Source organism: Entelurus aequoreus, linkage group LG16 (assembly GCF_033978785.1).
Source record: "Entelurus aequoreus isolate RoL-2023_Sb linkage group LG16, RoL_Eaeq_v1.1, whole genome shotgun sequence".
Classification (NCBI taxonomy): domain Eukaryota; kingdom Metazoa; phylum Chordata; class Actinopteri; order Syngnathiformes; family Syngnathidae; genus Entelurus; species Entelurus aequoreus.
In genome coordinates this window covers 46,857,001-46,883,500 of record NC_084746.1, presented here as the reverse complement: position 1 = coordinate 46,883,500, position 26,500 = coordinate 46,857,001, and the positions used below count along the sequence as shown (strand labels likewise).

Sequence of the window (26,500 nt, the reverse complement as noted above, 5' to 3'; positions counted from 1 at the left end):
CTCTTAAAGTTTCAAAATAGATCTGCAACCAACGTAGGACTAACTAAGTAAGCCATTTAAAGAACGTTAGTCCAAGTAAGGAGTTGGTTAAGTTTTGAGCCATCGTTATAAGGAAGACAAAATGGGATTTTGTCTATGAATGTTCTCATTCATCCAGGTCATTGTAATCTCAGGGCATTCAATCGATCGCAACTGGACTGTTTGGTTTGTCTTAGAAGACGTTTCGCCTGTAATCCGAGTAGGCTTCATCAGTTCATGCTCATAGACTTAGATTGGTCAGATCTAGTCTTAGACTTAGATTGGTGTGGGGTGTTACGTGTTACTGATGTAGTTTTATTTTGAAGGCCGGACTGCGGATACAGGACGGGGCTGGGAATAACCGGATGTGTTACAAGGAAGTGACGTTAATCAATTAGAGACTTACATTGTAGAACAAGCATTGCGGTCTGTATGAATGCGAGTGTCTTGAATGTGGAAGAGGAAGAGAGCGTCAACCATATTCTTACAGTTTGCAATACATGTAATGAAGAGAGAGCCATAGGTACGCAAAGCTGTCAGAAACTGGAAACAAACACACTTCACAAAAAATATTCTTAGCATGGAACATCACTTTTAAAATACCTTCAAAAGACTGGACTATATAGTAAGCTCTGAGTGGTTGAAGAAAACTCGATAAAGACCTGTGTAGGGCAGCTACATGCCTAAGATGTGTCTAGCCTGCCGGAAACCAAAGGAGAAGAAGAAGACGAAGCTCTCTTGAAAATAATTGGTTGACTTTAGTTTTGCTAGTTTAGAAGGCACCTAATGTATTGCTAGCCACCTTTAGCGACTGTTTTAGTCTTCGAGGCAAGTTAAAGTTCAGATAGTTGAGTGCTGCATAGCATCGTTGTTTTAGGGGTATGTGTTAAAGTTAACTTCTGGCTAACATGTTTTTTTTGTGGCAATTCGTTTCAGACATTGAGGGGTCACGTCTATGTGCTTGATTGTAAACCGCATCGAAATTAACCACACAAGTGTGGTGGAACTGGTTGCAAGCATCTATTTAACAGATACGGACCATTTAAGGCTCTCTTTTAATAGCTCACTTGAAGGAACATGTCACGGGAGGCTGTGTTGTGAGTTGTCCAGTGAAAGGTTGTACAAATACTTTCAAGTTAAAATGTACCGCTCATCTGTCTTGGAAACATGGGCATTTTGCAGACTCTGCTACAATGGTGACAGGGCAGCACAATACTGTTTTTTTTTTCATGCTTGTACCTCACAGTGGGAAGGTCCTGTGTTCGATTCCAGGGCTAGGGGTCTTTGTGTATGGACTTTGCATGTTCTCCCCATGACTGTGTGGGTTCTCTCCGGGTACTCCGGCTTCTTCCTACCTCCAAAGACATGCACCTGGGTATAGGCTGATTGGCACTAAAATTGTCCCTAATTTGTTTTACAATACATTTCTGCCAGTATTTTACCGTAAATTCTATGGGGTTTTTCGTAAACAGGTTAACAATATATACGTTTTTTCATAGTAGTTTACCAAAAGCAAAAACAGATATCAACTGTAAAATTAACCGATTGAACATCAACATACCGCAATGTCCTATACATTGTGACTGTATTTTTTACAGTGAATTCCTGGCAATCACAGCTGCCAGTATTTTACCGTAAATTCTGCAGATTTTCTTTTGACGACGTGACACCCTCAGTATGAATGGTTAGTGCAATGTATCCTTATGATACCACTGTGATATCCTGGAACAATTGAAGAGAAAGGCAGACACAAATAGACGTAGAAGACATTGAAAGAGTATATGAAGTCAGTTTTTTGGGTGTAATATTAGATCAAATTAACTAGAAATCTCATATAAAAATTGTCAATTGTATTACATAATTAGTTAGGTAATTAGTTATTCTATTCTGTTAAAGTTCTTATTTGCTGAAATTTGTTATGCAGGCCGGACACACTTTGATTTTTAAATGGTACCCTGGGTTATATCTGGCCCCGGGGTCTGGATTTTGACGCCTGTGCCCAACTCAAATGACATTAGTGCAGTCCCGAGATGTGACGTGACCACCACCATGACGGTGGGCGAGATATATTCATCTTGCTACTCACTCGTGTTGCCAGCTATTTAGGCAATAATGGCTGTGTTTTTATCGGGAATCTTTACTGCTACACAAAGTGTACACTGAAAGTATGTCCAAGATAAGCTGTCGAATAAATAGTTTGTTGAAATGCGAGAGTTGTGTTTATACCCCGGTTCCTTTATTTCGTGGCATGAACGCCTCCAGCCGAGTGTTTACACTCTCCCTTCAGGCTAATAAAGTCTGTTTTTCAAGCAGTTGCTATCACCGTCTCCTCACTTGTGGTAGCTTGTTGAAGTTTAGTTTGGAGGTGAGTAATGGTGTGGTTCTTACTTAAATGTTTGGAGTTAAAAGTCACTTTGTTATTTAAGCTTTAACCCAAACCCCTGTTATTAACCCTTAAAATCTACCATCCAGTCAACCACCGACTCTGGTAAAAAAAAGTATGACTTACTAAGGCAGCCTAAAGCCTCAAATGACGTCTTACAAGATGACGATATTTAGAAAATGGAGGCCCCGAGGTCCAAACTGTTGAGTGAAGTGTAAACTTTCAGCCTGCGGCCAACTTTCAGCATTGCTGGGGTCTCGGGTCATTACAAAAACCAAGCACTTTTTAAATTTATAGTACGGTATCATACCGTGAAAGCAGAACGTATCTCTCGTTTCCTTCCCTCCGAAGACACAGGCGTTTGTAACTGAGGAGGCAAAGTGCTTATTGTTGAGGCAAGTACACATTTGCTCGCCTTGAAATGCAACAGCTGTGTTTAGCTAACCTCAGCCAGCGAGTCTTTAAAGTAACACCACATGAGACCAGGCTGCCATTTTCTACAGTTAACTGCCTCGCTACGGGCTTTGCGGGAATTTTTTTCAAGTTTTACCGTAAGACTCTTCTTCCTGGACCAGTGCCCTTAGCGCTTTGTGAATAGATGGGGGTGGGGTGGGGGGGAAGGTTCCACTGGTCCGCAACGTGCTGCTGGTTTTCTTTTGGAAATCATCACGGGGGTCTGGTGTGACCGTTCCATAAAGTCCGTAGGTGTTCTCAAATCTCTGTGGTTGAGTTGCATCACATTTCTGCCACATGTCTCTGGATCGTCCTTCTCTGTAGACCTGCACACTTCACTCTCTGTAATTACATCTGGACCACTGGTAAGGGGAATGCCTCCATCTTAGAGGAAGAATCATAAAACTATAAACCAGACTGCTCGGTCCTTCAGAAGTCAACTTACTCATCGTCTGAGCTGTAGCACATTAAAGAACCGTTCACATAGAAACCAGTTGGATAGTTATGGTGACTAATGACCTGTTGTAGCTGACTTCATCGAACCAGAATCAGGAGTCCAGCCATTGGAGGGTAGTTTAGATTGGCATTTTCCAGCACGGGTGGCCCATCCATCCATCCATCCATCCATTGTCTTTCCCAGCCAACAAGTGTCTAGGCCAGGGCTATTCAACTGGTGGCCCAAGGGCCAAATCCGGCTCGAGAGTGAAACCAGACCGTCCCGTGACTTGGAATATACTAGCATTTTTGTGGAAGAGTCCTATAAACACTAGAGCTCTGTCATATAGATGAGCTTTGCCTAACTTTTTTTTGGCAGTAGGTCACAGGTGTCAAACTCAAGGCTCGGGGGCCATATCTGGCACGCCATATAATTTTAATGTGCCCCTCATTCTAACATGGCCCGCCACATACACTACCGTTCAAAAGTTTGGGGTCACATTGAAATGTCTTTATTTCTGAAGGAAAAGCACTGTACTTTTCAATGAAGATAACTTTAAACTAGTCTTAACTTTAAAGAAATACACTCTATACATTGCTAATGTGGTAAATGACTATTCTAGCTGCAAATGTCTGGTTTTTGGTGCAATATCTACATAGGTGTATAGAGGCCCATTTCCAGAAACTATCACTCCAGTGTTCTAATGGTACAATGTGTTTGCTCATTGGCTCAGAAGGCTAATTGATGATTAGAAAACCCTTGTGCAATCATGTTCACACATCTGAAAACAGTTTAGCTCATTACAGAAGCTACAAAACTGACCTTCCTTTGAGCAGATTGAGTTTCTGGAGCATCACATTTGTGGGGTCAATTAAACGCTCAAAATGGCCAGAAAAAGAGAACTTTCATCTGAAACTCGACAGTCTATTCTTGTTCTTAGAAATGAAAGCTATTCCACAAAATTGTTTGGGTGACCCCAAACTTTTGAACGGTAGTGTAATTTTATGTGGTCTGCGGCGTCCGCCATATTCTCCTCAATTCCCCCCAAAAACGGATTAACTTGCGGGAATATAAAGACAATATAACATACATTCATATTGCATATTGCATATGCAAAAGTGAAATATATTTATCTGTACAGTAATCTATTTATTTATATCTGCACCTTATTGCTCTTTTATCCTTCACTACAACGAGCTAATGCAACACAATTTTGTTCTTATCTGTACTGTAAAGTTCAAATTTGATTGACAATAAAAGGAAGTCTAAGTCTAAGCCACTTCATTTGAATGTAAACTGGAAGTTAATTTTATTGTGGTCCGTCCAATAATTTTAACGTGGAACGCGACATAATTCAAATGTGGCCCACCACATCATTTATGTGACCTACGAAAGGCTGAACATAAAAAAGTAGTATGAGGGGCAGTCTTGGTCATACCAATGCTGATACAATGTTGTTATTCTTATAGCCAGACCTGTGTGTTTCGGCTACTACTTGTTGCCATCCTTAGAGGTTGTCACAGGATGGTCGTCAGGTACGGAAATAAACACACAGGTCTGGCTATGAGAATAACAAAATTGCATAATTTTTTGAAGACCTAATGAACCTCTTTGGATTGCTGATACTGATACTTAAAATGGTCAAGATAATTAAATTATTCAATTTTTAATCACAATTAGTCCATTTTAATCAGACAAAAACACAAAATGTCGATGTAACAATATCAATTAAATATTCAAATTATTTCTTGATTCCCTTTTATTACATACAATATTTGGATCAGTGATCTAGTGGTTAGAGTGTCCGCCCTGAGATCGGTAGGTTGTGAGTTCAGACCCCGGGCGAGTCATACCAAAGACTATAAAAATGGGACCCATTACCTCCCTGCTTGGCACTCAGCATCAAGGGTTGGAATTGGGGGTTAAATCACCAAAAATGATTCCCGGGCGCGGCACCGCTGCTGCCCACTGCTCCCCTCACCTCCCAGGGGGTGAACAATGGGATGTGTCAAATGCAGAGGACACATTTCACCACACCCAGTGTGTGTGTGACAATCATTGGTACTTTAACTTTAACTTTTTAAATTCAATCGTGCAAAATAAATAACCATGAGCAAAAACTATTATTGGGACTGATTTAAATCCTTTGGGGTTTTTTTCACTTCAAGTCTTCCTCTACCCAGGGACTTATTTCATTTGTTTTTAAATAAAAATATATTTCTTAATCACTGTGGTATTGACCATACACTGATACTTACTGATACTGATACTACTATATTACTATCGTTATTGTCGATATTTCTTTTGATCCGCACACCCCTGTTTACATTCACGAGCTCTCGCTAAGTGGCTTATTGTGCATCCTCCTACATCATACACTACAGCATGTTTAGCTACTCCTTGTCCTCCAGTGATAATGCTACTTGAAAGAAAACATACTTTATTTGCTGGTATCTTTCCACAGTGTATTGAGAATGCGGTTGTCCGCTTGTCGCTGTTAAAGGTACGGTACACAGCTAAAAAGTTTCATTAATATGCATTATTACGATATGAGGATAGTATTAAAAGCTCTATGTGTTATATATTATTTATATCGCCTATATTGCACAGCCCAAATACCAAACCATTCTTTTTTCCAAACAATCTCTTTCACTGACTTTTAATTCATCTTAAACATCTTCCTACCGGTTTGTGACAAAGCTGTTGTGATGCATTTCCCAAAGTGCTCTTCTAAAATGACTCAATTGGGTTTGGTTTGTTTCCATCGCAGCCCAGGAACGACCACACAGCAGTTTGGAGCAAATGACACAAGATGGTGAAGATGAAAGTAGGCCACACCAGATGCTAAGCTCAAGTGAAGACCACGTTGGAGCACTGGAAGACATTAGTGGCAGCCTGACTTCCAATGGATGCTTAAAAAGTTCTCGTTATCAACAACGAGATGTGGCCGCCGGACCTTGGACCTCCACATGTGCAACTGACTCTTCCTGGCTTTGGCAGCATCTTTGACGATGTACAGGACAACCTGGGACCGTTAGCTTCAGGTGGCAACTCAGTGCACGGGATGTGCCAAGCACCCAGAACCTCCTTGGCCTTGTCTTCTCTGGACCTGCTCAGCTGTAAGACCAGCAGGTCCAACACTGACAGAAGAGAGGGAAGTATCCCCACCACCACACACGTGAAACCTAAAGAGAGGTTTATTTGCAGTTCCCAGCCTACACCTCCTGTATCCTACATGCTCACACCTCCACCATCATCCCTTTCCTCCTCCTCCTCCTCATCATTCTTTGTGACCTCCTCCATCGACAAAAACTCTCATCAGCAACAACTCCAGGAGGAGTTTCGTACCATAAAACCAGAGCCAACAGAGGACTTATTCCACATTAACACACAGCCGAGGGATCTGTTCCACGTTGGCCTCCGGGGCCCAGCGGGAGACCAGCGGGACCAATCGTGCCTTTGGACCGACTGCAGCACCGCCTGCTGCAGCCAGGAGGAGCTAGTGAGGCACATTGAGAAGGCGCACATCGACCAGCGCAAAGGGGAGGAGTTCGCCTGCTTCTGGGCAGACTGCGTGCGGCGCCGCAAGCCCTTCAACGCCCGCTACAAGCTGCTCATCCACATGAGGGTGCACTCTGGAGAGAAACCCAACAAGTGCATGGTGAGCCGGAAAACTGAGGCGATGACCATAGTGGTCCAGTTCAGTTTGGTGCGATAAATTGTGATCTAAAGAGGATTGTTTAGTTTTGAAAATGGCCCTTTTGTGTTCTTTATATTACTAAACTGTCTGTTCCCCCTCAGCCAATCAGTGAACTGATCGCTGCATCGCTCCACTCTTTGGGTACAGCTAAGTGGAAAAGTAGTTCAGATCTTTTTTTTTTTGACTTGCGGTCTCCCAATACAACTGTTTCACTTTTGATATGATACCGATAGTAGAGCCTTGAGTATTGGCCGTTACTGATATTGATCAGATATGATATCAGCAGGAATCATACATACTTTTATTTTGTAGTTTAGAATGTTAGAAAATGTTCGACCAAGGGAAATTAGTCAAACACAGAACAATGGGAGGCATTAAAAACACTAAGCTATGTATTATTGGCTGTCTACAATTTACTTATGCTGTCTTTAAGTTGAAGTGGAGTGGTAATTGCTATTGCTACAATAATTTGTTAAGTTAAGCTCATGATGCAGTACGTTGAATGATGCGGACACGTTTGTTACTGGATGCTTTCTAATACGCTTCTGTCTTGGAGACATCACTGTAATAGACTATCATTATTTGATTGACAAATGTCGTGTTTAGACTGAAAAAGTGTGCAATTAAGGACACGTATTACGTATGTCTAGCTTGTTTGCTATTGTGTGCTTAGCTGTTGTGTAGCTGTTAGTTCCTAGGCACCTATAGCGTACCATGTTTACCTTTTGTACATGACTTGACTAAAATACAAGAAAATACCAACCTTACGTGCTTATTGGAGGACGTTTAGATGTTAACTGGCTGTGTAGTTTTATTAGTAAACATGCTGTAGGACTGCTTGTATCGATAGCGCTTATATTGGGGACCTTAGATACTTGTTTTTTGCGGATATTTGACCGATATCCCATATGAATATCGGATCGGTAAACACCTACTTTTGGCTACAGAAAATGTTTAAAAGTTGCTGGAGAAAGAGATCAGCTCAATTCCTAGTTTGTGAACCCGTTCTCAAATAAAATGTTAAGGACAAATACAATTCCAAAATAAAAAAAATTAAGAATTAAAAAAAAAAAAAAAGTACCGCAATTTCCGGACTATAAGCCGCACCTGACTATAAGCCGCACCAGCTAAATTTAGGGGAAAATACAGATTGCTCCATATATAAGCCGCACCCGACTATAAGCCGCAGGGTTTTGATGTGTAATTACCGTAGTATATAGGGGTTCCTGCTACCACGGAGGGGATTGTCGGGACAGAGATGACTGTTTGGGAACGCAAAGCGTCCCATTTATTAACAATAAATCTTTCAATCATTCAATCAAACTTTCACATCTTTGACATGGCGAACAGCATTCGTGCAGAGTACAAATAATATGACGGTGCAAAGTAATACAAAGTGCTCGCATGTACGTTATCAAAATAACCAGCCTACCGGTATATGAAAAGTCAGTCTTTAATCATTGTGTCATCGTCTTCCTCCTGCGTACTAAAACCACCGAAATCCTCTTCGTCGGTGTCGGAGAAGAACAGGCCGTATATAAGCCGCACCCTTGTATAAGCCGCAGGGACCAGAACGAGGGGAAAAAGTAGCGGCTTATAGTCCGGAAATTACGGTATATATATCTCATAAGTAAAAATATATAATTTATATTATTATTATATATATAATAAATATATATATATATATATATATATATATATATATATATATATATATATATGTATATATATATATACATATATATGTCTTAATTAGATTATCCAAAAAATAGTGCTCGATACCGTGGTAGAGCGTAATATGTATGTGTGGGAAAAAATCACAAGACTATTTCATCTCTACAGGCCTGTTTCATGAGGGGTTTCCTCAATCCTCAGGAGATTTTCCTGAGGATAAATCGAAGCTTTAAAAAAAAAATCCAATTAATCAATTTCATCATTGCAGCTTTACTTGGTGTTAAGGGGGTAACGGTACGCCTTAATCATGGTTATGTACTTTGTTTTAAAGCCGAGTAGACATGCGACTTTCACTTCCTGTTTCTTACACTTAATGTGTACCGTGTGGAAACTCGTCAGCGCTGTGCTGAACTGAACGTTCCGCTACGAAAAAAATATGACTTCAAATAAAAGTACACCCTTACTCTTTGTTCTTTTACATTTTCATTGATGCTTCCTGGTTTGTTAAGTAGTTGCCAAAATGCTGTCAGCAATAGTCTGCAGAGTCTCCCACACGAGGATACATTTGTTTGAATAGTTTAGTCACATTTGAGCTGCTTCTACAGTATCTTAGGTCATGATGTGGAAGACGTCTGGAGGCAAACACAAGTAAGTTGCTCAGCGTCTGCTTGTGCATCTCGTTGTTATTTCCCAGCCGGCAATATCAACATTTGCATCAGACAGTTGCCGCTAGTGCTGTAAACACCTAAGTTTAGTTTCTAATTGATGGGGTGACTCACTACTACGGTACATTTTCAGCTAGTAAAACTGCAAATCAAACATCAGCTTATTAATGCTTTTAGCAACACCTCTTACCTTTAACATAATTTTTTTTACCTTGGTACACTGAAATTGAGTGGAGGTGAAAGTATTTCTCCTAGTTTTTAGCTACTGTTGAATTAAATGCTGTGATTTTGTGCATAGGGCTTTTAAAAGAAAGTAGGTCACATGTATTTACTGACTCACCTGTAAAGAATCATTATTTGTTGTTTTTCTCGTGCGGGTTACTTAAAGCAGGACCAATTGTACTTTTATGAGAAACAAACACTTGGAAACAGATTTGTGCATTGCAGTGAGCATTATTGTACCAAATTATTAAGTACAGCTCCAGCAAGAATTGTATTGAAGTGTATTTACTGCGTTGTTGTAGAATTATATTGCATTAGTTTAGCTCAGGGGTGTCAAACTCATTTTAGATGGAGGAAAGTCTACGCCAAAGTGGGCCGGACTGGTAAAATCACGGCACGATAACTTAAAAATAAAGACAACTTCAGATTGTCTTCTTTGTTTAAAAATAGAACAAGCACATTCTGAAAATGTACAACTCATAATGTTGTTTCTTTTTTTTTACACTTTCATGTTGCGGTTAATGGTATTCTACCTTTATTTGTCGTTATTCATACTTTATAAATTATGAGATAATATTCATCAGTCAACTCATTGGTGTTAATATTCAATCTATCAAGATAAAAAAATAATATCAAAATCAAATTACAGGATATTATTTATGTAGTTTGCTCATTTTCCTCGACTGGTACACTAACATCATGTGGTTTATTGCATAATCTACAAAGATACAAATAATTGCTATTGCGACATCTAGTGGACACATTTAGAACAGCAGTTTCTTTCATTCAAAAATTTCGACTCATTTTTATACTTACCAAACTCATCCCGCGGGCTGGATAAAACCCGTTCGCGAGGCTGTTCCGGCCCACGGGCCGTACGTTTGACACCCCTGGTTTGGCTGCAAGAGGCTGTGAAAAAGAGGAGAGAAACAGGGCTGTCATTTCTCGTTAAAAGTCCAAATCCTAACTTGCTCACTTGGGATCTTGGAAAACCTTTTTATGGTGTGTTTGGTGTACTTGCAACAGCAGTGGGAAAACTTTAAAGCTCCAAAATGACATGTGATGCCTCTCGTCAGTTCGAGGGATGCACCAAAGCGTTTTCCCGCCTGGAAAACCTGAAGATCCACCTGCGGAGCCACACGGGGGAGAAACCATACATCTGTCAGCACCTCGGCTGCTTCAAGGCCTTCAGCAACTCCAGCGACCGCGCCAAGCACCAGCGAACGCACCTGGACACGGTCAGTCTACGGCTCCTCGTTTCTTTCATTTGGAATCCTGCAGAGACAACAACCATCCCTGGAAACAAGCAAACATGATTTATGTTCTGATTAATTAAATACATCTAGTACATTTCGTATAGGTGGTAAGAGATACCGTGGAAGTGAATTTAGGACTGTAACAATGGCTTGTACATCACAGCATACCATAGCAACTATAGGGATTGGTACCTTTCACATTTTAATCGATACAGTACAAATTCCTGGTACCTAGGAATCGATACCGCTAGCACTTTTCCATACTTTTGTGTGGTAATAAATGGTAATTAGTTTGATGATAAAATCTTAACACATTTACTTGATGTTTAGCAGTGAGCTAGTTACCTGGTATATATTTTTCTTTAAACTTATTAGTAGGGGTGCTACAAAAAATCGATTGACATCCGGATCGCGATTACTATTTATTTTGATTGTAAATCGATTCATATTTTTAAAAAAAATTGTTTTTCAATAATCCATTGTTGTTGTTTTTTTAAATATCTCCGCGCTAACTCACTGCGCATATACATCAGCAGCCAAGAGGAGCTATTGTAACCTCTTTTGAAAAGGTTTTATTATAATATTCTTTTAAAAAATAATACATAACAAATAATATATCGCAAGAATCGGTTGTAATTAAGAATCATGTAGAATCGAGCATCAATTCTGAATCGAATCGTCACCCAAAGAATCAGAATCGAATCGCGAGTTCTTTTGTGTAAGATTCGCATCCCTACTTCTGAGTCTCATTTGCAAGTGTCCTCAGTGATGTAGTCAGGAAGTAGTCTTTGCCATTAAGCTGATGTTGAGTCCTACAAAGTGTTTATACTGTAAGTAGTGTACTTATTACACACTAGCAATTTGATTGTGACGTGCATCTTCGTTGTAGTTTTCATTACCAAATTTGAAGGTGTTGAAATCGCTACGTAAAATCGCTATTACTAATCAGTAGCATGTCTATGGCAAATTCAAGGTATATTAGCATCAAACTAGCACATATTGAAAAGTGGAGCCTTACTTTTGAGTGCTTTCTATTAGGCATGCTTGCTTTGTTGGCAATGGAGAAAAAAAACTCCTGTTTTACATCGTTAGACCCGTTAAAGAAAAGATGGTTGAAGTGGATCATTTGTTTAGAAAATAATGTATGATACTTATGTATGGTATGAAGCACCTTTTTGACGATAACTTGCCAACTGGAAGAGTAAAAAAAATAGGTGCTTGTTACCAAACATATTCTGTTTTGTTTATTTAAATATACACTACCGTTCAAAAGTTTGGGGTCACCCAAACAATTTTGTGGAATAGCCTTCATTTCTAAGAACAAGAATAGACTGTCGCGTTTCAGATGAAAGTTATCTTTTTCTGGACATTTTGAGCGTTTAATTGACCCCACAAATGTGATGCTCCAGAAACTCAATCTGCTCAAAGGAAGGTCAGTTTTGTAGCTTCTGTAACGAGCTAAAGTGTTTTCAGATGTGTGAACATGATTGCACAAGGGTTTTCTAATCATCAATTAGCCTTCTGAGCCAATGAGCAAACACATTGTACCATTAGAACACTGGAGTGATAGTTTCTGGAAATGGGCCTCTATACACCTATGTAGATATTGCACCAAAAACCAGACATTTGCAGCTAGAATAGTCATTTACCACATTAGCAATGTATAGAGTGTACTTCTTTAAAGTTAAGACTAGTTTAAAGTTATCTTTATTGAAAAATAAGGACATTTTAATTTGACCCCAAACTTTTGAACGGTAGTGTATATATATATATATATTTTTTTAAGGTGCCATATGTAATAATGTGGCCAGAAATGGTACTGCAATCACGGTCAAAATCCTGTAGTCCCCTCTCTCTCTCCCTGACGGAGGTTGCCAGGTACGCAGCCGAATCCATCTCGATCGACTGGGCTACTCCAAGGAACTTCAACTTTCACTGTCTCTTACTAGGGCAGTGGTTCTTAACCTTGTTGGAGGTACCGAACCCCACCAGTTTCATATGCACATTCGCCGAACCCTTCTTTAGTGAAAAATAAAATGTTTTATATTTTTTTGTTCAAATTCAAGACGAAGTTATATGTTTTTTTTACTAGTGCACAAAATGAACCATGCCTAAAAATCACCTTGTTCAAAGAACAAAACCAACACTGTGCATGAATTCACAACAAATTACACACCTGCAAATCAGATGGAAAATTAGAGGGAACATTGTTTGGGGGTATCCATAATACTTAGACTTGGACTTCCTTTTTATTGTCATTCAAATGTTAACTTTACAGTACAGATACGCCGATTGGGAGAAGTTTTTATTTACACGATTGATTGATTGAATGAAACTTGTATTAGTAGATTGCACAGTACAGTACATATTCCATACAATTGACCACTAAATGTTAATACCCGAATACGTTTTTCAACTTGTTTAATTAAGTCGAGGTCCACGTTAATCAATTCATGAGTCTGGTGTTTCTTGACCGCTGCGGCGGAGGCTCTGCCGAACCCCTGAGGTCGACTCACGGAACCCGTAGGGTTCGATCGAACCCAGGTTAAGAACCACTGCACTATGGGTTGGGGTGCTGGGACAATAATAGCTGAATAGACAAGCGTTTTGTCAATAACAAATCTCAAACCAACACATTTTACGCAGAAATTAGGCTATTTTCTGGAAGAAGTATGTCATGCCTGCGTACAATATCACAACAAATGGCAATCATATTGTCAATACTACCAGAAAACAAAGACTAAAACAAACTACAACCAACGCTAGCAATGGTTATACTGGTGAAAAGAAGTAGAGCATGCTTAGCAGCCTAATGTATGATTTGTTGGCATGGAAAATCACAGCATTACCTAGAAGCAGTCTGCTATCAATACGCCTGTTTGCCTGCCAAGTGCTTAAGCTTAAACCGGATTTGACGTCCCATGCAACAAACGTATTTAAATATAGCACCGTTTGATTTTATGTGAATTGTATATCCGCAGTAAAGTCAGTGCCTATCACCCTTATAGCAATCCCCTAGATACCATGCGAATGTGCCTCCCAAGGTAACAACAAAATAACTGGACTCAATAGGCAATGGAGACACACATAACATTTTTGATGGAGTTGTAATCTAGTGAAGAATGACAACACTTTTAGGCCTCATAAAAAAAATTGTCCTTTCAAATGATCTTTTGTAAACATCCGAGATATACATTGATCGGATACTTCTCAAATAGGGGGGCGGGGCTTTATTGGAGGCTTTATTTCTGTTTGAACAATACACAAGCCTCCAGCTAGGTGACTAATCAACATGCTGCCTGTCAAATATGTTACAAACAGAGTTAATAAACAGAACTGGTTTAAAGTCGTAAAAAATTTTATTTCAGCTTTTTTTATTCATCTATTTATTTGTATGCAGAATGCTGGTGCCAGCAATTCATACAGTGACTTGTACCGATAAATAAATATGGTCCAGTTCTCAATAGCATGTCAATTTAGGGTGGGGGGCGTGAAAGAAAATAATAAACACACATAAACTCAACTTGTTTCTCTCTTTCTGTCCTGTAGCCTTCTGATGAAAGGTAAAACATTTTTTTAGTGTGCTTCCCGTTGTTGTGTTACTTTTTTGTGTGTCAACTTCATCCTGGATGGGCAGGAGTTCACGTCATGAAAATGTCTAGTCTTCTAGATTGTAGTGTATGGAACTTGCATGCCGAGAGACCATCTTTTTAAAATTTTTATCTTCATCCGTTTGTTGCGTTTTGTTGGCAGAAGCCGTACACCTGCCAGATCCCGGGCTGCACCAAGCGCTACACCGACCCCAGCTCACTGCGAAAACACGTCAAGAGTCACTCGGCCAAAGGCGTCCAGAAGCAAGAGTCCAAGGTACGACACGGTTTCTTCCAGAAAGCTAAAAGTTGCTTTTTTACCATTAAAGAAGACCGATTATGCAAAACCAACTTTTCTTACCTATTTTTGTGTACCGTATTTTTCGGATTATAAGTCGCACCGGCCGAAAATGCATAATAAAGAAGGAAAAAAACATATATAAGTCGCATTTTTTGGGGAAATTGATTTGATAAAATCCAACACCAAGAATAGACATTTTCGGTGCCATTTTTGTTCAGCCCTTCTCAGTTTTTATAAGTTACCGCCAATGTTGAAATGATACATTTTCATAGGTACGGAAGTAGTAGCAGGTAGCATCTTTTTTTTCACAATGCACTTCTGCCATGACCCGCCCCCGCCAAATTTGTATTGGTTGACGTGTGTGTGTGTGTGTGAGACGATTGCTGATATACGCCTAGTCTCTTACGTGAATGAGAGAAATAATATTATTTGATATTTTACGGTAATGTGTTAATAATTTCACACATAAATCGCTCCAGAATATAAGTCGCACCCCCGGCCAAACTATGAAAAAAACTGCGATTTATAATCCGAAAAATACGCTAGTTGGGATCTCTATAAGTCCCGAAAATTTGAAATCAAATCATAGAGGCGTAGCGGAGATATTTAGAAAACAATCTTGCCTTCCTTCATACTTCCTTCAAACGAGCCATTTAGAATTTGCCCAATTTGTGACATTTTTTCCCAGTACTTAGGTCAGCAGATATCTCCATATATGGTAAAAATTTACCCGAAGAGCTTTGCGCGGGTCCGCCATTGTAATCCGACGCTGTGGTCAATAGGCTCCTTTTTCTCTATCCTATTGTTCTGGGGCAGACTGGCTCATATATGCACATGCGTACACATACACACGAACATACTAGATCATGGACTGTATTGGACAATATAGTTTACATACGAAATGTCCATTTCCATTTGTTACAAGTAATAAGAAAACGTAAATGCCTGACTTACCTAATGAGGAGGAAATTAGAAAGTTTGGCATCAAATGAAAAAATTGTCTCCATCTTTCAAAGGCATCCCCGATACAAATCCTCGTTTTGTTCCTGGCTTTATCATGAATAAGTTGAGAATCATAACGACGCCTTTTCGATTTACTAAGGTCTGACATGTTTAGTAACTTTACCAGTGGCAGTAGCCAGACGAAGAGGGCGGTGTGTAACTGGCAACCTGGATGTGACACACTCACGGACATTCTAATTGGCCGGTGGAGGGCGGGACATCGAAATGAAAACAATAACAATATTTCGGGAATGTAAATCTAATTTTGAAATGAGGATATCCCGGCTGAACTACTGTTATCAGTTATAGAGGTAGTCGAAAATAACATGATTTATTAATACCTTTAGACATATCAGGGCTCATATATGCACATGCGTACACATACACACGAACATACTAGCTTTGTTAGACAAAATCATGGACTGTATTGGACAATATAGTTTACATACGAAATGTCCATTTCCATTTGTTACAAGTAATAAGAAAACGTAAATGCCTGACTTACCTAATGAGGAGGAAATTAGAAAGTTTGGCATCAAATGAAAAAATTGTCTCCATCTTTCAAAGGCATCCCCGATACAAATCCTCGTTTTGTTCCTGGCTTTGTCATGAATAAGTTGAGAATCATAACGACGCCTTTTCGATTTACTAAGGTTTGACATGTTTAGTAACTGTACCAGTGGCAGTAGCCAGACGAAGAGGGTGGTGTGTAACTGGCAACCTGGATGTGACACACTCACGGACATTCTAATTGGCCGGTGGAGGGCGGGACATCGAAATGAAAACAATAACAATATTTCGGGAATGTAAATCTAATTTTGAAATGAGGATATCCCGGCTGAACTACTGTTATCAGTTATAGAGGTAGTCGAAAATAACATGATTTATTAATACCTTTTGACATATCAGGGCCATTTAATGATGACTTGACATGAAATTATTACATATGGTTCCTTTAAATAAAATAATAAATACAAATATATTTTAAGATACCTTAATTTTTGAATCAAGTATGTGTGTGTTTGTTCTCTCTAAACACTCCAATAACAATTACGTTTAAAAAACCTTAAATAGCAAAACCTTAAATAGTACGTCTTCATGTCCTTCAATGACGGCATTGGAAAAAAATATTTTTAGCATCTTAAAAATGACATTGTTACCAAAACCCCCTCACCCTTAAAAAGCACAATAACTGCATACATTTAACGAATAAGGACAGGTTTTAAGTATATTTTGAAATGTTTGAAACAAGGCTGTGAAATGCTTGTCCCTTACAGAGGACAAAAATGCATTACTTAACTGGGTCTAATGACAGGCGGCTTCTTGGCAAGACTAATTTGGAGTTTGGACACCTTCACTAACCCACAAAGGAGTCTAAAGAAACCAGTGGTGATTCCGGCCCGTGATTACGTGACGAAGCCGTATTTGCGCAGCAGGACCAGAAAAGTTAGCTGTGATCTAGTCGGATGAAAAGTGCAGCGCAACACAGTTTGCATTGTTCATTGTTCTGTGCTATCTGGCCGGGTTTGTTTTCCTTGGAGGAGAGCGACACAGAGGCTTTGTTGCCTTTAAACACAAACACGTGTGCTCGCGTGTTTGTGACGCTGCAGTCACAGCTGGAAATATGAATTTCATTAACGAGATACCTCAGTTTATGGAGATGCTGGATGAGTTTCACACTGTACACAACCATGTGAGAAGTCCAAATGTGGTGTCACTGACTTGCATTTCCCAACAAATTGGGCTGTGGCGTGTTTATATTACCCACAAACTGTCGACAGGGTACTAAGCACTTCGGTAAATTATGTATCCTGCCTGGTTCAAGACCAGGGCTCGAACCTGAGAGCGCGAGAGCTCTAAGCATGGAGCTGAAAAGCCCAAGCTATCTACTTGATGTCTACAACAGGGAGTGAGGTTTATCAACGTACTCTCATACAGCCACCATGGCTAGCCTGGGGTGGTTTGTAGTTCTACTACATTCCACTGCGGTATAGCGCAACCTTAAGAATGGAACTTCCACATTTTCCAATAGGAAACAATGTAAAATGTAGAATAATCTCTTCCAGGGTCAAACTGTGGCCGACAGACAATGTTTTTAAGGTCCAACAATAACATTCTTAAGTGTCATACAAGTGTAAAAAAAAGTTAACCACTGTTGCCACACCCACTAGGCCAGGGGTGTCAAACGTACGGCCCGAGGGCCGGATCAGGCCCCTGAACTGGTTTTAACCGGCCTTCGGGATGAGTTTGCTAAGTATAAAAATTAACCTGAAATTATTGAATGAAAGAAACCGCCGTTCTACTTGTGTCCACTAGATGTCGCAATAGAAATTCTTTGTATCTTTGTAGATGATGCTACATATGTACAAAATAAACCACATGATGTTAGTACATCAGTCGAGGAAAATGAGCTAACTACATAAAAAGGATCCTGTAATTTGATTTTGATATAATTTGCTTACCGTATTTCCTTGAATTGGCGCCGGGAATATGGTATTCGCATGCCTTGAATTACAGCCGGGTCAAACTCGTTTCGCAAAATAATTAGCGCATCCTTGGCACTTCCGCCGGGTCAAATATGAGTCATTAAATGACTCCCGCCTCCTTCTTGCGACTGCTGGTACTGCAGAAAACCGGTGCTGCAGAAGAAGACAACATGCAGCAAGAGTGCGCAGCCATTGTTTTTACCATGGAGGATTACATATCTAAAATAAAACAGTTTTCTAAACTGGACTTTCAATCGAAGCAGGAGGTAATACTTAAAAGGAAGATTTACATCGAGACAGAGAGACTTTTAAAACTGAAGAAAGATAAGGAAGTCTTCTATATCTTTGCTTTTCTTCAAAAGGAGCTGGCATGGACTCATTTATACCTAAAGGTAAGACAATAATAACGTTGTTTTTTTTTATTAAATGTGCTTTTCATGATAAGGTAAGCGCCGGAGTGAGAAGAGGTTTTAAAATAATTAGCGCATGCTTGGCCATCCCGCAGGCTTCTGGTAAGCGCCAGGGTGACAGGAGGTTTTAAATTAATTAGCGCCCCTGCGGCTATTTAAGGAAATACGGTATCTTGATTGAAAATGAACACCAATGATGAACATTATCACATAATTTATTCAGAAAATATAAATAACGACAAATGAATTATTAACCGCAACATGTAAGTGTAAAAAAAACCCCAACAACATTATGATTTGTACATTTTCAGAATGTGCTTGTTTTATTTTTAAACAAAGAAAACAATCTGAAGTTTTCTTTATTTTTAAGTTATCATGCCGTGATTTTACCAGTCCGGCCCACTTGGGAGTAGATTTTTCTCCATGTGGCCCCCGATCTAAAATGAGTTTGACACCCCTGGACTAGGCTGTTTGAACGACTTGAGCGGCAAGCTGACAGGAACAGAAAGTGAGACAGACAATGTGTAATAACATTAATTCAAAGAGAAGATAAAAGTGCAACTTCTTACCTGGAAAATGATGGAATCACCAGTCTTGGAGGATGTTCAATCAGTTGCTTAATTTTGTAGAAAAAAAGCAGATACCAGACATGACACAAAACTATAGTCATTTCAAATGGTAACTTTCTGGCTTTTAAGAAAAACTAAAAGAAATCAAGAAAATAAAACGTGGTAGTAACAGTTTCTCTCTTTTTTTTTTTTTTAAACCAGAGTGAAAAAACGTGGAATCATTTAAAACAAAACAAAAAATCACTACAACTCACCATTATTACTTTCTGGCACCACCTTCGGCTTTTATAACAGCTTGTAGTCTGAGGCATTGTCTTAACAGCACTCTTCATCAATTTTGCTCCAACTGATTCTCTGATTGCTGTTGTCAGATCAGCTGTGCAGGTTGGAGTCTTGTCATGGAACATTTTCTTCAATTTCCACCGCAGATTTTCAATTGGTTTGAGATCCTGACTATTTGCAGGCCATGACATTGACCTTATGTGTCTTTCTTCAAGTACGTTTTTACAGTTTTTGTTCCATGGCAAGGTGCATTAATCATCTTAAAAATGATTTTGTCATTCCCAAACATTTTTTCAATTGATGGAATTAGAGAAGTGTCCGAAATGTGCATTTATTGAAGATGTAATGACAGCCATCTCCCCAGTGCCATTACCTGACATGCAGACCCATATCCATACCATACCATACCATACCATACCATACCACCATCACCCAGGACCTCAAGTGGGAGCTGACCATCAGCTCACTCATCAAGAAGGCGCAGCAGAGGATGTACTTTCTGCGGCAGCTGAGGAAACTTAAGGTGCCGACCGAGATGCTGGTGCAGTTTTACTCAGCCATCATAGAGTCCATCCTGACCTCCTCCATCACAGTGTGGTTCCCCGGCGCCACAGTCCAGGATAAGCACAGACTGCAGCGCATCGTACGTGCTGCTGAGAAGGTGATTGGCTGCAAGCTCCCATCCCTCCAGGACTTGTTCTCCTCCAGGACCAGGAGGCGTGTGGGTCGGATCACAGCTGACTCTTCTCACCCTGGACACAAACTATTCTCCCCTCTCCCCTCAGGCAGGAGACTATGCTCCATCCAGACCCACACCTCCCGCCACCTGAACAGTTTTTTCCCCTCGGCCATCAGGCAAATGAACAATAACTCCTAACAGTAGCTCCTTGGATTCCTTGAATCCCTTCTAAGTCTATCTGATAGCTCAGTCACAGCTCTTTTTATTACCAAATATGTGTTATATGTGTTTTATGTCGCACGTTTGCACCAAGAAAAATTCCTAGTTTGTGAACCCGTTCTCAAACAATGGCAATAAAACTATTCTGACTATTCTGATATCATTAATGACTGGAAATTGTTATGTTTTCTTCAGGCAGTCGTCTTCATAAATCTCATTGGAAGGGCACCATCACCATCATCACCTTTCCCAATGCAGATTTGTGATTCATTACTGAATATGACTTTCATCCAGTCTGTCTATAGTCTATGATTGCTTAGCCTGTTGGAACCTTGTTTTTTTTTATGTTTAGCTGTTAATGACGACTTTCATTTAGCTTTTCTGTCTTTAAATCCCATTTCCTTCAGGGGGTTTCTTACAGTTCGGTCCAGTTTCCGCCTATTTGTTCTTATTTATTTTGCCGAGCATTTTCATATTATTTTAGGTTTTCTGTCTTGACGTCTTGATGTTTTCCTTGGTCTACCAGTATGCCGGCCTTTCCATGTTGTTTGTACTTGGTCCAGATTTTAGACACAAGCTGACTGTGAACTATCGACATGTTTTGCAACATTGCGTGATGATTTAACTTCTTGAAAAAGTTTGATAATCCTCTCCTTTGTTTAAATTGACATCTTGTGTCGGAGCCATGATTCATGTCAATCCTACTCAATGGCCTAGTGGTTAGAGTGTCCGCCCTGAGATCGGTAGGTTGTGAGTTCAAACCCTGGCAGAGTCATACCAAAGACTATAAAAATGGGACCCATTACCTCCCTGCTTGGCACTCAGCATCAAGGGTTGGAATTGGGGGTTAAATCACCAAAAATGCTGCTGCCCACTGCTTTCCTCACCTCCCAGGGGGTGAACAAGGGGATGGGTCGAATGCAGAGGACAAATTTCACCACAACTAGTGTGTGTGTGACAATCATTGGTACTTTAACTTTAATCCACCTGGTACAACAGCTCTCCAAGGTGTGAACACTCCTTTTTAACTGCAGATAATAATAATGAACGGATTTAATGTGATGCAGGTGTTAGTTTTGGTAATTAATATTTACAGTGTGAATCCATAATTATTTGATTTAAAATTGAGTGATTCCATACTTTTCTCTTTGCTTGGTATAAAAAGAAAACTGTGACTGACTAGTACAGTTTATATCACTGATTTATTTTAGTGTTTCTTAACGCCAGAAAGTTGCTGTTGTTTGCTTTTTTTCTACAAAATAAAAAAACTGACTAACCATCCTCCAATGGTTGTATGACCCCAACAACTAGTCCTCTCAGCTCTACAGGCAGTTTTCAGTGGAACGCACTAATGGCCGTTTCTTTGTCATTCTCACAGATTCACGTGCACCCGATGGCAGGATCGGACCTGCTGAGAGGATCGTCAGCTCTTACGGTTTTAGAAAACTTTGCAGGTAAGCAGGGATGAAAGCAGCAGGGATTTGTGTTTGTCGTCCTCGACCGTGGACCTATAGTGAACATTTGTGACGCACTTTAATTGCTGTCAAAGTGTAAAAAGAAGTTGACCACTGTTAATGATAAAAGACTGAAACTTAAAGGGGTAATATACTGCTCATTTCATGGGCTTTTTTAAATGATAGTGTTTACATACGTACACTCATGCATATAATCACTTTTCATCAAACATATATTAACATTGTTGACGTAGGGGAAACTGGGTAACACATGGCACACTGACAAAGCTTAACCTATTGTTACTATAACAATCTACAAGGTTAATATAGTTGGCTTCTCTTTCTTCCCCTCCATTTATCTGCTTTCTTTTGTATTTGAAGTTATCATTACATATAAGTATTGTTGCATTTGAAACAATTGTCTTGTTGATAATAGAGGTAAATTATTGTTATTCATTATCAATAGTGCTATTTCTATTGGTATTTGTATTGCTCTATTGGTAGTGTAATAATGTTCATTGTCATTTCTGTATTATAAATACATGTATTATTAATATAAATATAAATATATGTATTATAATATTTATTTCACTAACTGCTTCTTTGCTATCACTTTTACCATCATATTTGTACATATCATATTGCTGATGTTGTTCTACAGTTGTTGTTGTTATTGTTGTGTTTGCTGTTGTTGTTGTCTCTCTGTCTTGTCCCCGCAATTTCCCCCTCTGTCTTCTTTTTTTTCTCTTTCTATCCCTCCTGCTCCGGCCCGGCTGCACCAAATAATAATATAAATCCATTTAATAAAGTCAAATACAAATAAGGCAACAAGAAAGGTATCGCACACTCCTCTTTTGTAAAGTAAATTTGTACAGCCGATATGGGCATCTACATCAACTACGTATATGATTTGCCTGAGTAGCTGGACACTATATATTTTTTTAAAAAATATAGTGTGGTGGTATTATAGAAAGTTTACTAGAAAACTACAGAAATATCAAGTTCTGCACAGGATAAATCTCCATTGGCCAAAGCGCTCGGATTCCGTAGGTTACTAACCCGACCACCCGCCTCTTCTGCGATTGGTCAGCCTGCCACCCCTCGCCAGACAGGAAGGAATACAAGCCACTTTCTTACTGCACTCATCAACGTGTGTCCTTTCAGGTGTGTACGCAAACGGGGGCAGCTCGGACCAAGACCACCCCTCAGCGCAGAGCTGCCATCACAGCGTAGAGGGAGGCTTCCACGCCGCCGGCCCGCTAACAAACACAGCTTGTATAAGGACAGGGTGAGTGACCAACGGTCCTAAGTGTCATACAAATGTAAAAAGAAGTGTCAATAGGATACGAGTAGACAGTAACTTGCTTTAGCTGTGATGTCAGAAGTTGGGTTGTTTACTTTTTTCCTGGTCTTCATTCGGCCAGCTGTACTGAGCGGACTTTGGGATCCAACAAAGTCTTACTGTTTTCATTGTTGGCCGCTGTCCTTCATCCACTGCAAAACAAAGTGACGCTCGTTTAAATCAATTGTAAACGCTTGGGACGCAGGAAAGTGAGCACGAGTGAAACCATCAGGCTTATTTATGAAGTCCCTCCAGCAGAACGTCAGGTCGTTTGGACCCTTATGAGACCCAGAAGTCCTTCCACTCCCCAGCATATCATCCTTGCAGAAAGATGTTCTTTCTTTTTGAGTGCTTGGCACTCGTTTGGTTTCCATGCGGAGTTCGACTGTGTGTGCACAGTCAGCACATTCCTGCTGCGTTGCGATGGATACGGACGGGCCTTCTGTGACAACCCACCCCCCCGTCGGTAACCCCCAGCTAGGTGAAAACATTACAGTTTAGTGGAGGAACTGGTTGCACAACTAAATAGATCCTCTATTTCAGTGGCTCTCAACCTTTTTTCAGTGATGTACCCCCTGAGAATTTTTTTTTAATTCAAGTACCCCCTAATCAGAGCAAAGCATTTTTGGTTGAAAAAAAGAGATAAAGAAGTAAAATACAGCACTATGTCATCAGTTTCTGATTTATTAAATTGTATAACAGTGCAAAATATTGCTCATTTGTTGTGGTCTTTCTTGAACTATTTGGAAAAAAAGATATACAAATAACTAAAAACTTGTTGAAAAGTAAACAAGTGATTCAATTATAAATAAAGATTTCTACACATGGAAGTAATCATCAACTTAAAGTGCCCTCTTTGGGGATTGTAATAGAGATCCATCTGGATTCATGAATTTAATTCTAAACATTTCTTCACAAAAAAAGAAATCTTTAAAGGCCTACTGAAAGCCACTACTACCGACCACACAGTCTGATAGTTTATATATCAATGATGAAATCTTAACATTGAAAAACAAGCCAATACGGCCGGGTTAACTTATAAAGTGACATTTTAAAATTCCCGCCACACTTCCGGTTGAAAAACTCCTTTGGATATGATTTATGCGCGTGACGTCACAAAATCCACGGAAGTGATTGTACCCCATCGACCCGATACAAAAACCTCTTGTTTTCTTCGACAAAATTCCACAGTATTCTGGACATCTGTGTTGGTGAATCTTTTGCAATTTGTTTAATGAACAATGGAGGCTGCAAAGAAGAACGTTGTAGGTGGGATCGATCGGTGTCTTAGCGGCTAAGTACAATACTTACAGCAACACAACAAGGACTACTTACTCTGATAGCAGACGCCTAGCCGATGCTTGCCGCCAAACCCACGGATGAAGTCCTTCGTCGCGCCGTTGATCGCTGGAACGCAGGTGAGCACGGCTGTTGATGGGAAGATGAGGGCTGGCTGGCGTAGGTAGAGCGCTAATGTTTTTATCATAGTTCTGTGAGGTCCGGTTGCTAAGTTGCTAAATTAGCCTTAGCGTCGTTAGCAACAGCATTGTTAAGCCTTACCAGGCTGAGAATTTTTAACCGTGTACATGGTTTAATAGTATTGTTGATCTTCTGTCTATCCTTCCAGTCAGGGGTTTATTTCTTTTGTTTCTATCTTCATTTGAGAACGATGCTATCACGTTAGCTCAGTAGCTAAGTGTGTCATCGATGTATTGTCGTGGAGATAAAAGTCACTTTAAATGTCCATTTCGCGTGCTCGACTGTCATTTTCAAGAGGATATAGTATCCGAGGTGGTTTAAAATACAAATCCGTGATCCACAATAGAAAAAGGAGAGAGTGTGGAATCCAATGAGCCAGCTTATACCTAAGTTACGGTCAGAGCGAAAAAAGATACGTCCATCACTGCCTCTCTAGTCCTTCACTGTAACGTTCCTCATCTACGAATCTTTCATCCTCGCTCAAATTAATGGGGTAATCGTCGCTTTCTCGGTCCGAATCTCTCTCGCTCCATTGTAAACAAAGGAAAATTGTGAGGATATTACCTCCTCTGACGTCACTCTACTTCCGGTACAGGCAAGGCTTTTTTTTATCAGCGAGCAAAAGTTGCGAACTTTATCGTCGATTTTCTCTACTAAATCCTTTCAGCAAAAATATGGCAATATCGCGAAATGATCAAGTATGACACATAGAATGAATCTGCTATTTCCGTTTAAATAAAAAAAAATCATTTCAGTAGGCCTTTAACATCAATATTTATGGAACATGTCCACAAAAAATCTAGCTGTCAACACTGAATATTGCATTGTTGCATTTCTTTTCACAGTTCTTTTTGACAGACATTTTAGTGAGGGTCAGACCATCATGGCATGGGGGAAACTCTGGGTTTATGGTAATGAATGGAATAGCCTACTTGATTTGATGTTCAGTTAATGAACTTACATTCATATTTTGTTGAAGTATTATTCAATAAATATATTTATAAAAGGATTTTGTAATTGTTGCTATTTTTACAATATTTAAAAAAAATCTCACGTACCCCTTGGCATACCTTCAAGTACCCCTAGGGGTACGCGTACCCCCATTTGAGAACCACTGCATATGAGCACTCCTTAGTAATGTGTTTTCCATACTGTGGTGGGCTCTTACTCAAATGATAACAGAAGCATTTTAAAACAGTTTACAAAGGCTCCTAATTTAGCTGTTGACAAATGCGGTGACATATTGCGTAATTCCGGTTGTATTATTTTCCTCAAATGTATTATACATTTACTTGCTAATTTACTGTTAATATCTGATTACTTTCTGTTGTAACATGTTTTATCTACACTGTGTGTGTGTATATATATATATATATATATATATATATATATATATATATATATATATATATATATATATATATATATATATATATATATATATATATATATATATAAATATACACAATACATACATACAGCCCAGCCCCCGGCCACATTTTTTTAACTTAATGTGGCCCCGACGTCACAAAGTTTGGGGACCCCTGCACTACACCTTCAATACCGTTTAAAAAAAACCAATTGAGATGTTGGGAAACGAGGCAAATACTAATCTTCATTATCATGGCTGTAATACTTACAGCCACCACGGAGCATATTTGCCTATAAAAAGTGAACATGTGACACATGATTGACAGGAGCACACTGTTCACGACATCAGCCGACCCTCTGAAGTCCGGAGATGACGCCCGACTGCCAGGCCTCCGCCATCATCATCACCATAATCAAGGTAGTCACTACGACAACAAGAAATGTGGTTTCAAACCGGTTTCAATCCACTTCTTTTCACACAGCGTTTCAATGCGGACTGTTTGGAGAGA

At 39.6% G+C, this 26,500-nt stretch overlaps 1 protein-coding gene and 1 long non-coding RNA gene across 3 annotated transcripts in view; one reads left to right on the top strand and one right to left on the bottom strand.

Moving 5' to 3' along the window:
* The first annotated feature begins 6,078 nt into the window (after positions 1–6,078).
* Positions 6,079–26,500, top strand: part of LOC133631094 (zinc finger protein GLIS1-like) — a 20,975-nt gene continuing 553 nt past the window's right edge. Inside the window, exons 1-7 of the mRNA XM_062023135.1 lie at positions 6,079–6,951; positions 10,628–10,789; positions 14,561–14,674; positions 21,724–21,799; positions 22,964–23,087; positions 26,318–26,409; positions 26,474–26,500. The exon at positions 26,474–26,500 is cut by the window's right edge and continues 81 nt beyond it. Coding sequence (XP_061879119.1) covers positions 6,232–6,951; positions 10,628–10,789; positions 14,561–14,674; positions 21,724–21,799; positions 22,964–23,087; positions 26,318–26,409; positions 26,474–26,500 — 1,315 coding nt within the window. The 5' untranslated portion in view covers positions 6,079–6,231. The remainder of the gene's footprint in view (positions 6,952–10,627; positions 10,790–14,560; positions 14,675–21,723; positions 21,800–22,963; positions 23,088–26,317; positions 26,410–26,473) is intronic.
* On the bottom strand, positions 10,366–19,851 carry LOC133631095 (uncharacterized). Of its 2 annotated transcripts, XR_009821395.1 has the most exons (5): positions 19,420–19,851; positions 19,166–19,212; positions 10,781–10,847; positions 10,545–10,678; positions 10,366–10,460 (listed from the first exon to the last, which is right to left on the bottom strand). It is a non-coding gene; the product is annotated as an uncharacterized LOC133631095 (long non-coding RNA). The 2 variants fall into 2 exon arrangements; XR_009821396.1 differs by lacking the exons at positions 19,166–19,212; positions 19,420–19,851 and adding an exon at positions 18,163–18,316.